The following is a 10,988-nucleotide window of genomic DNA, read 5'->3' as shown; positions in this document are numbered from 1 at the left end:
CAAGAAGGGCAGCTTGTCTTGGCTTTGGCTTGGCTATGGACAATGTGTTTCAAACCCAGGCTGCAGGTGCAATTCTCTCCCGCAAGGTGATTCAGAATGTGGTGAAGAAACAAGTGCGGGCAAGTCTCATTCAACAATTCAGGGTAGCAGAGTGGTCTGAGGCGTCCACAGAGGTACAGGAGCAGGGGTTATTTAACAGGATTTCGCAATCCTGAGAGACTGGGAGGGGCTTTCCTAACAACCTAGTCCAAACTTTGTGTCGTCATGGAGCTCTTCAAACAAAAGCTTCAAAGGGCCCAATACAAATATCCACAAAAGCAAGATTGCTCCGGTGGCAGGATGGGAAGGGAGGGTCAAATTACAAGCTTCTTCATAAAAATCAGACAAATGAAAAACGATCATCACGAAAGAACACGTGTTCTGCATGTATCATAGACAGGCTAAAAAGAAAAAAAAAAGTACACCTATCACCAAAAAAGTAAAATTCCCCAGATGGACAGGTATTTAACTCAACCAAGAGACGCTGGGCCCTTGGGGCGGTCGGGGGGGGGGGGGTGGATATCTCTCCGGACCCACGGGAACAGGATATCTGACTGTCAGTCCCAGGGAAGTGACGCGGGGATGGGAACTGTTCCGCTGACCTGAAGTGACCTCGCAGGCCCCACCAGGTGGCGCCCGCGGCCGGCGCCCCGAGGACGCTCGGACCGTGGGGCTCTCTCTGCAGGTTTTGAGAAGATCCGGGTGTCCCGGTTGAAACCCCGACTTTGCCTATTTATTTTAAAACCCTCTCTACCATCAAACCAAGAAGATTGGGAATCTTAGGGAAAGTTGGGGAAACTTGCCTTCACACACTTGTAAGGCAAAGCCTCCCGCGGCGCCCCGGGCGCAGGACCAGGGCCCGGGCCGCTGAGCTGATCGAGGCCTCGCCGCCTAGCTTGACCGTGCGGAAGCGAGGCTGCTCGGCCTCAGTTGCCTCTCACCTGACGGCTTTATTTTGTTTTTTTGTTCCCCCCCCACCCCAACTTCGGATCCCAGTTTTTAAAACTCGGCGGAAGAGGATCTGGCTTTCCCCGGTCCCGCTCTGAGGCCTGGGTGTTAAGTCAGAAACAATCCGCCGGTTCACTTTCCATTCATTTCCGAGCCCGGGGTTTTAGAACTCCCTGCTGCCACGTGCGCCTACGGGGTGCCCCTCCCCTACCCCGGGGTACCCCTCCTCGTCCTCACCCCCCCCCCCGACGGCTGGCTGCGCGCTCCAGGGGCGGACACGGGGGCCGCGCGCCCCGCCCCAGGGGGCCCCCAAGCTCTAAGCGTACCCCAGTGCTTCCCAGCCCGCCCAACAGGCCCAGTGGGGAGACTTGGGGGGGGTAATGGGGTGGGGAGAGGGAATGGGAGACTCGTCCACACCGCGCCCCGCCCCTCCCGTGCGTCAGCGCGCAGCCGCGTGAGGCGTCTCCCGGGGCGTGCCGCGGTTGCTAGGCGACCGGGCCGCGCTCGCCCCGCCCCGCCCGCCCCGCCCCGCGCGCGGCGCGGCGCCCTCCTCCCCTCCCGGGGCGGGTCCCGAGCCCGGGCGCGCGGCGCTGCAGTGTCTCCCCGACAGTGCCCCGGGCAGCGGCGCGCCCCGCAGGCAGACGCAGCCGCCCCGGCGCTGGTGGACGCGGCCCGCGGACCCTCCAACCGCCGCCCCTCCCCTCGTGGGGGGCTCCGGAGCTAGCGATGGGAGGCACGGCTCGCGGGCCGGGGCGGAAGGATGCGGGGCCACCCGGGGTCGGGCTCCCGCCTCAGCAGCGGAGGTAACGGCGCCCCGGGGGTAACGGGTTGGGGTGGGGGTGGGGGCTCCCGAGCGAGCGCCTGGAGCTGGCTGGGGGTGGGCCGGGGTGGGGTCGGCGAAGGCCCGGGCTGGAGGTTGGGTAGCACCCCGCCGAGGGCTGCGGTTCCCTCCCGGGACCCCGATCCCTTCCAGCCTCCGGGGCGGGCAGCCCGGCGGGAGGGCGGGCGGAGCTGGAGCTGGTGTGTGGTGGGGGTGGGTGTGGGGGGGGGGAGGTGGGAAGCCTTACCCCCTCTCCGGGGTACCCGAAATCCCAGATCGGGGTGCGTAGCACGGCAGTCTGGAAACCCAAGGCGTTTGTTTTATTATTTATTCTAGCAAGTCTGGGGGAAAGCGGGGAGCAAGCCCTTGAAAGAGGCCCTGTTGCTCCGAGCGGATAACTGCGGGTGAACTCCTGGGGGTGGGTTGCGGGGGGTGGGGGGGGAGTTCCCCATAGGGGTGCGGTCTGGCCGGCGTTCTGCGGGCTTGGGGCGGTGCTGGGCAGCGCCTGCGGGCTTGGCTGTGGAGACACTGTGCACCTTGCACTGTAGTCCACGCCCGAGTGGAGAGAAGGGACCCACGCCCCCCCCCCACCTTCCCAGTGATAATTTCCTGTTAGTTGGAAATCTTGCGGGTGTTGAATGTCTCCACTGTGCCCTGACCCTTGTTTGTTGGTTTGTTTTCACGCTGTGACAAAGGGTAGTTCACATTCAGAGTACTTGGTTTCTGTCGGGGATGCATTTCCTGGTTAAAGATAGAAATGATTCTATCAGAATGTGAGCACGTTTTAAAAAGAGAGAGCATTCTAAAAATATTTGTACTGTTTTTGTTTTACCCCTTGGTATTCTTTTCTTGCAACACACCCCCAGAACTAATCTTACAAGGCATTTTTTTAAAGGTAGCTAAAATAATTAAGGATTTAAAAAAAAGTGTGTGTGTGTGTTTGCCAGTCCTAGGACTTGAACTCAGGGCCCTGGGCACTGTCTCTGAGCTTTTGTGCTCAAAGGATAGTGCTCTACTACTAGAGCCACATCTCTACTTCTGGCTTTTTTGGTGGTTCGTTGGTGATAAGAGAGTCTCCCAGTCTGGGGCTGGTTTTGAGCCACGATTCTCAGATCTCAGACTCCTGAGTAGCTAGGATTAAAATCATCAGCCATCAGAGCCCCAGCTTAAAAGACAGTTTTTAAAATGCTTCCTTTGCCACATGGTTGTTGTATTCAGAGTATGTAATATAAAAAGATATGGTGAACTGTTGAGGAATCTGTTGAGGAAACTGTTGGAAATCTGTATTCTCCCTATGGAATGAGTTTGGGTCCGTCTTGCAGATTAAATCCACACTGTTAAGAGAATTGAAAAATGACCATAGTCATTTAGTACTTATTTGGCCTGCCCCATCTCCTGGGAAATGAAGTGGAGAAAGAAGTAAAATCCAGTGTGTTTTGTTATTTACAGCATCTAGTAATAATCACTGTATCTTCCTGCAGGCTAGGTAGATATAAGGAGGAAAGTAAGCAAATTAATAAAGAGAACACAGCCCTAAAAGATCTTTTATTTCTTGCCAGTAAGAGCCGGAAGTGTGTAGACAGAGCTGCTCTTCGTGTCGCCCCAGAAAACTGGCTCAGAGCAAAAGCCTGGCAGCCAGTGGTAGAGCTGAGTTTAGAATCCAAGTCTCAGATTTTGACATGATCGTGAAGGTTTGTGGTCTTCAGATTCCATATTCCAAGTAGCCTGCTCTTTCCAGTAGTCAGTTAATTCACAGTCGTGACTTTTCAAACAATATTCGGGAACTTAGTGTTGTGATTTTAACTATTTTAAAGTACATGTTTAGAAATGCCTCTTTAAAAAGAAAGGAAAAGAAAAATTGGGATTCTGTTCTGCCAAATGGCTCACTTGTTTACAATACCAATGTGTAGACCTTGCTACAAATAGTTGTTTGTAGCAAGCCTGAAGCAGTTTTGAAAATAGAAATTGATATTCTTCGGTTACTAACCAGACTTTATGTGTAATCTTTTCAACTAGATTGGAGGATGGTGTGTACGATTCCTTCATGATGATCGATGAAACCAAATGCCCACCCAGTTCAAATGTCCTGTGCACTCCTGAGCTGCCGCTTCCCCGAAGACTGAATGTAAGTGAAGGAGCCCATTCTCTGCATTCTCATCGCCTTGGGCAGGGGGAAGTTGTGCCTGACAGCGGAGGTGCAGTTGTATGTCACTGGATATACTGACTTGGTTTGGTTTCCTTTTTGGTTTTTCCTGACTGGAAAAGGATTTTCTGGGATCTGAATTTAGATTTGGAATTGGATTTTATTTGAAGTCCACTTTTCAGTTTCTACAGAGATAAAACATATGACATTAGAGAAAAAAAAAAGAATATGCTACTTAGTTAATCATCTGCTATTTAGGTAATGCTTATTTCTAGAGAGGATGATCTACAGGGAGTATTTTCTCCTTTAAACATAAGCAGGCAGAAAGTATCTCATAAATTGTAAATGGACACATTTTGTCCCTGCAAAGAAGAGATGTAGTGTGAGCTTAATTAGTATGCTAGAGAGACCCATTTTGTAACTCATCAATAAAACTTGAACACTACAGTTTGGGTTTTTGATGCATTTAATAATTTTTCCAAACTGCAGACACTTAGCTTTTTGATACCATTTTACTTAAGATAATAGAATTAATTCATATTCTTTCAGGCAACCACACATTAGTAGACAGAGCTGGGTTTGGGCATGTTCCAAGACAAGGAGAAACCATCCTGTGACCTTAAAATAGGTAGTAACCTATGGCATCTAAAGAAACATGGAGAAGTGAAATAACTCCATTGTACTGTTTCTCATTCGTGTTTTGTGTTTAAAACCTGAAGTTGTAACAAGCCCAGTCCCTGTGGCTCACACCTGTAATCCTAGCTACTGAGGAGGCTGAAGTTTGAGAATCCCGGCTTAAAACTAGCCCAGGCAGGAACGTCTGTGAGACTCTTACCTCCACTTAACCAGCAGAAAAACTAATATGGTGCTGTGGCTTTGGGTGGTAGAGCACTAGTCTTGAGTGAAAGAGGTCAGGGACAGTGCCCAAGCCCAGATTTCAAGCCCCATCACCAACAAAAACAAAAACAACAGCAACAACAAATCTGAAGTTTTTTCTATGTTGAAATTACTGGTATCTCTCATAGTCCTCAGGTTTTCATCTTTTTTCTTTTTTTATACAAAGCAACCTTTTTGCTATTTTCAAGGCTAATAAGATTAAAGCATGGGCTAAAACATTTGAAAGTCTGTGTGCCCTATTTTTATCCCCCTTTCTGGAGTACAGCAGGATGTCTTTGCATTCTCTGCAAGCTTCTTTTTTTAGCATATAAATACATATAAAAGCCTCTGATAATTCCAGAGTTACGGTGTTCTGAACATCGGGCTTAAATCTCATTTAACTTTAATTTGGAATTGGTCCATGCTGATCTCATTGTGGTAGGTCACTTACAATATATTTTTCAAGATCAAAATTAATTTCTCTCCCTTTCTTCTTTCCTTTCTTTTTCCCTCCCTCTCGCCCTCCCTCCCTTCCTCCCTTCCTCCTTTCTTCTTTCCTCCCTCCCTCCCTTCATCCCCCCTCCTTCTTTCTTTCTTCCTTTCGTTGTACCAGTACTTGAACTCAGTCCTTAGTGTTTTCCACTCAAGGTTGATGCTCTACTATTTGAGCCACGTCTCCACTTGTGACTTTTTGCTGGTTAATTGGAGATATGTGTCTTACAGACTTCCTTTCCTTTTGCCCAGGCTTTTACACCTTGCTCCTCAGATCGCAGCCTCTTTTTTTTTTTTTTGGCCAGTCCTGGGCCTTGGACTCAGGGCCTGAGCACTGTCCCTGGGTTCTTTTTGCTCAAGGCTAGTACTCTGCCACTTGAGCCACAGCACCCCTTCTGGCCGTTTTCTGTATATGTGGTGCTGGGGAATTGAACCCAGGGCCTCATGTATACGAGGCAAGCACTCTTGCTACTAGGCCATATCCCCAGCCCAGATCGCAGCTTCTTGAGTAGCTAGGATATAGACATGAGCCACCAGTGCCAGACCAAAATAGATTTCTTAGTGTATGGAATTAAGAATATCCATTTTTGGAGATACCTCAAAGATTCAGGTTCGTGGCACTTAGTATTCATATTATGAGTCTGTCCTGAGTCTTTATATTGCTCTTTTCACAGTCTTTTCAGCCTCATTGCTTATGTCAGATGCCCATACATTCTCATTACCAGCAATCCTCGACTGTAAGCTTTCGTAGGGTTAAGTTCTGTGCTACAGAGATTTAGATCAGGATCTGGGCAAAGGCTAGGCTTTTATTTCTGGATGAGAAAACTATTCGTTCTGAATTTCTCCACAAGAATTTCAGGACTTGATTAAAACAATTTCATTTGAAACGCCATGAGCCCTCTAAATTAACAATGTATATAAAGCACTTTTATGAAAGAAAACATTGTAAAAAAATGTCTCTCTAGATAAAATTACATGTGTAATAAAGTATTTGGTAGAGTCCATTGCACACATTTCTAATTATTGTGATTATAACCCTAGATTAGAAATATGTAGTGTTTCATAGCTATTACATGTTAACGTGTGGGCATTGTAGTTTGTCTGAGAATAATGGAAGAGAAGTTGTGTTTATTTTGTTTTTTAATGATCTATTTTGTGGTCCTCAGTTTTGGACTCAGGGTCTCAAACTTGTTCTGCAGGCACTTCTTGAGCCACGCCTCTAGCCCTTTGTACTTTTAAGTTATAGCTATAAGTACTCTATTGATATTTAAGTGGTATTATAAAAGGAGTAGGAAAGAAATTACAGCTTTATAACTAGTGAGGTATGCCAACACTTAATTCTTGGGTTTGGTTTTTTTGGCAGCCCTGAGGTTTGAACTTGCAAGCACACTATCACCTAAGCCATGTCTCCAGCCCCCTTGCTTTATTTTGTTCAAATTTTGCCTCTTTCACGTAATAGTATTTCATTACTTGGAGGACATTTTAAATACACGTTATTTTGTTCCTGCTACCTGCCCTTAAGATTCGAGAAGATATTTGAGAAATTAGTAGGCGATGTACGATGCTATATGTATGGTCAAATGGCAAAGGATAAGGCACAGGTTCTAAAACCCACAGTCAAAATGTGAAGTTGAAAGCCAGGAGCCAGTGGCTTACAACTGTAATCCTAGCTACTCACGAGTTTGAGATTTGATGATTACACGAAGTCACCTGGGCAATCATAGATAGCACTCTCTGAATCTTACCTCCAGTTAACCACCAAAAAAAAAAAAACCCAAAAAACTGGAAGTGGAGCAGTGGCTCAAGTGTTAGAGCACTAGCCTTGAGTACAAAAGCTCAGGGACAGTGCCCAGCCCTGATTTCAAGCCCCCAGGACTGGAGGAGGGGCAGGGGGAGTGATAGTAATTACAATGGGATTGAAGTAGTGCTAAGGGGAAAAGAAGGCTTAAACCGGGTTTTATTGTTATTTATTTTGGTCATACTGGGGCTCGAACTCAGAGCCGCCTTCTTACTAGTCTGGTATAATTCTCTTGAGCCACGTCTCCAGCCCTGCTTTTCTCTGTTTGTTAGGGTCTTGCTTCCTCATGTCAGCACAGGCCTGAGCCTTGATCGGCCTACTCTTTGGCTTCCTCTTGCTGATCTGATGGTGCCCCATTGTGTCTAGCTTCCTTACTTTTTTGCCCAGGCTGACCAGAATTTGGATTCTCCTAAATATCTAAGCTTCTCACAAAGCTAAGGACAACAGAAGTGCCCAGCTGTGGGTAGAAAAAAAAGTCTCACAATTTTTTTCTTTTACCCTGGGCTGCCCCTTCAGCTATGTTCCTCCAGTTCTTTGCCTCTCAAATAGCTGGGATTACAGGCATGAGCCACTGGTTGCTGGCTTAAACGGGTCTTAAAGGAGGATAGTGTGTGAGTAGTTGAGTGGGTTGGAGAGATCTTGTACAAGACTGACCTGGAAGGAAGGAAGCTAGTGTCTTGAGGAATGCTTAGACAACCATTTTGTCACAAACAAAGCAGGGTTATACACAGGGGACTAGCGACCTTAATACTCAGGGCGTCTGAGGATTAATATAACACGAGTCTCTAGACTTGCTTTTCTTAGCTCCTGTTTGGGTCTTTTAACCTTAAAATAAACATGACTGGACATGTTTTGATGTTGCTCAGTCAGAGGGAGGATTCTTTCATCTTTCTAACCTTCCTAGGGACTGTGACGTTCTCTGTATTTTTCTCTCCCATAGATCTCCAGTGAGCAGTTAACAAGAGATCATCCGCAGCACTTTCTGAATGGAGGCGAGATGAAGGTGGAACAGCTGTTTCAAGAATTTGGCAACAGACGGTCTGGTACGCTCCTATCAGAAGGTGCCGGTGACTCCGAAAGATGCTTCCCGCCCTCTTCTCAGGGGAAAAGTTCAGAAAGCTTTCACACAGTGAAATCCAGCAGTTCATCCAAGACACTGAAAGTGGTGGTGCCGCTAACGCCCGAGCAAGCCCTGAAGCAGTACAAGCACCACCTCACTGCTTACGAGAAGGTGGAAATCACCAACTACCCAGAAATCTACTTTGTCGGTCCAAATGCCAAAAAAAGACAAGGAGTTGTTGGTGGTCCCAATAACGGGGGCTACGATGATGCAGAAGGGGCCTATATTCATGTACCTCGAGACCACCTGGCGTATCGATACGAGGTGCTGAAAATTATTGGCAAGGGAAGCTTTGGCCAGGTAGCCCGGGTCTACGATCACAAACTCCGACAGTACGTGGCCCTAAAAATGGTGCGGAATGAAAAGCGCTTCCATCGGCAAGCGGCAGAGGAGATCCGGATATTGGAGCATCTTAAGAAACAGGATAAAACTGGGAGCATGAACGTTATTCACATGCTGGAAAGCTTCACCTTCCGGAACCACGTGTGCATTGCTTTTGAATTGCTCAGCATTGACCTGTATGAGTTGATTAAAAAAAACAAGTTTCAGGGATTTAGCCTCCAGCTAGTCCGCAAGTTTGCTCAGTCCATCCTGCAATCTTTGGATGCACTCCACAAAAATAAGATTATTCATTGTGACCTGAAGCCAGAAAACATTCTGCTGAAACACCACGGGCGCAGCGCCACCAAGGTCATCGACTTTGGGTCCAGCTGTTTCGAATACCAGAAGCTTTACACGTACATCCAGTCCCGTTTCTACCGGGCCCCGGAGATCATCCTGGGATGTCGCTATAGTACGCCTATTGACATATGGAGTTTCGGCTGCATCCTGGCAGAGCTCTTCACCGGACAGCCTCTGTTCCCGGGAGAGGACGAAGGCGATCAGCTGGCGTGCATGATGGAGCTTCTGGGAATGCCACCACCCAAACTTCTAGAGCAATCCAAACGTGCCAAGTACTTTATTAACTCCAAGGGCTTACCTCGCTACTGTTCCATGACTACTCAGGCAGATGGGAGGGTGGTACTTGTGGGGGGCCGTTTGCGGAGGGGTAAAAAGCGGGGTACCCCAGGCAGCAGAGACTGGGGGACAGCACTGAAAGGATGTGATGACTACTTGTTCATGGAATTTCTCAAAAGATGTCTTCAGTGGGACCCCTCTGCCCGCATGACCCCAGCGCAGGCATTAAGACACCCTTGGATCCTTAAGTCTTTGCCCAAATCTCTAACCACAGACAAGGCGCCAGGAAAACCAGTAGTGAGTCCTACGAATGCTTTCCAGGGGCTGAGTTCCAAGCTCCCTCCCGTTGTTGGCATAGCCAATAAGCTTAAGGCTAACCTGATGTCAGAAAACAGTGGCAGTATACCTCTGTGCAGTGTATTGCCTAAACTGATTAGCTAGTGGATAGCGTAGAGGTGCATATGTGTGTATTTTTATCTTGTGAACCTGCAAATGGAGAACAATGCAAACCCATTGGTGGATATGATTTTGTTGGACTAGACTTCTTTCTCTTTTTTTTTTTTTAAAACGAGGCAAAACATTTTTATATGACTATAAAAAGAACTATGGAAGGGCTAATTACCTAACAAGCTTGTATTGGCCATCTGGAATATACATTAAATGGCTTTTTATAGGTCAGTGCATCTTTGTCATTATCATCTGAGGCACCTCTACCTGTATATCACTCCACTGGTTAAAAAAAAACAACAAAAAACTCTCTTTCAACTTGGAAGGTTTTCCAAAAATACATTGCTGGCTCCCCACGTCTGTCTCCCTCAGCATCTATCTGTTCAAGAGAGATGGCGTAGGCTGTGGATGGGTGGCGTGCGTGAGAGGCAAAGCTAGATTTCTTGCTCCAGCAGGCCATTCTGTGGGCTTACGTCAGACTGTGGCAGAAGGGGTGGGGGTGGAGATGGGAGCGTCTCAAAGCCCCACGCTGGTGGCTCATGCCTGTAATCCTAGCGACTCAGAAGGCTGAGATCTGAGGATCATAGTTCAAAGCCAGACCTAGCAAGAAAGTCTCTGAGACTCCCAATTAACTACCAAAAAGCCAGAAGTGGAGCTGTGGCTCAAGTGGTAGCACATTATCCTTGAGCACGAAGGCTCAGGGACAGCACTTAGGCCCTGAATTCAAGCACCGGGACTGGCACAAAACAAACCTGTTGGTCACCTGAACAATTGCTATCACTACTTTTTAGTTCTTCAGCATTCTCTGATAGGCTTTCTTCTTGTATGTTATTGTTATTTTGCCTCTGATTTGATTCCTTGGCACTTGATAGCATTTCACAGATCTCTTGTCACTTACCAGACAAATCTGTAGGTTACTGTTGCGGTGTGGGTCAGTGTTCTCCAAAGACCTGTGTGCTAAAGGCTTGGTGGGTGACTCGTGCTGCTCCTTGGAAGCTGTGGGACCTGTAGCCCTCCTGGTAGGTTTCAGGTCATTGGATACATGCCCTTGAAGGGGATTATGGGATCCTGGTCTCTTCCTCTTTTCACTCCTATTCAGGGGGGCTAGCTGCCTTGCTCTGCCAAGTGCTCTTGACCGAAGGTGACATCACAAGCCCAAAGCAATGAAGGCCAGTTGGCTGTGGTGGGAATCCTCCAACCTGTGAGTCACAATAACCCTTTTCTCTCCAGAGGTTGAGTTATCTCAAGTATTTGTTACAGTAACAAGCTGACTAAACACAGGAAGCTATTGTAAAACCAAGTCAGAGGAATTCTTCCTCCCCTCCCCCCATCTCCAGGGGAACAGAAA

General features: G+C 47.8%; 1 protein-coding gene across 1 annotated transcript; it reads left to right on the top strand.

Annotated features, from left to right (window-relative positions):
• The first annotated feature begins 1,595 nt into the window (after positions 1–1,595).
• Positions 1,596–9,871, top strand: Dyrk3 (dual specificity tyrosine phosphorylation regulated kinase 3). The gene is made up of 3 exons (XM_048357652.1): positions 1,596–1,790; positions 3,824–3,932; positions 8,057–9,871. Exons 1-3 carry the CDS (start codon positions 1,714–1,716, stop codon positions 9,632–9,634), a joined length of 1,764 nt encoding a protein of 587 aa, XP_048213609.1. The 5' UTR covers positions 1,596–1,713; the 3' UTR covers positions 9,635–9,871.
• Positions 9,872–10,988: the final 1,117 nt, after the last annotated feature.

This window comes from Perognathus longimembris, chromosome 11 (genome assembly GCF_023159225.1).
Source record: "Perognathus longimembris pacificus isolate PPM17 chromosome 11, ASM2315922v1, whole genome shotgun sequence".
NCBI lineage: Eukaryota > Metazoa > Chordata > Mammalia > Rodentia > Heteromyidae > Perognathus > Perognathus longimembris.
This window is presented reverse-complemented; position numbering and strand designations above follow the sequence as displayed.

Coding starts and splice junctions, on each gene's coding strand:
- Dyrk3 (XM_048357652.1), top strand. CDS start 1,714: ATGGGAGGCACGGCTCGCGGGCCGGGGCGGAAGGATGCGGGGCCACCC. Junction 1,791..3,823: donor CTCCCGCCTCAGCAGCGGAG/GTAACGGCGCCC, acceptor CTTTTCAACTAG/ATTGGAGGATGGTGTGTACG. Junction 3,933..8,056: donor CGCTTCCCCGAAGACTGAAT/GTAAGTGAAGGA, acceptor TCTCTCCCATAG/ATCTCCAGTGAGCAGTTAAC.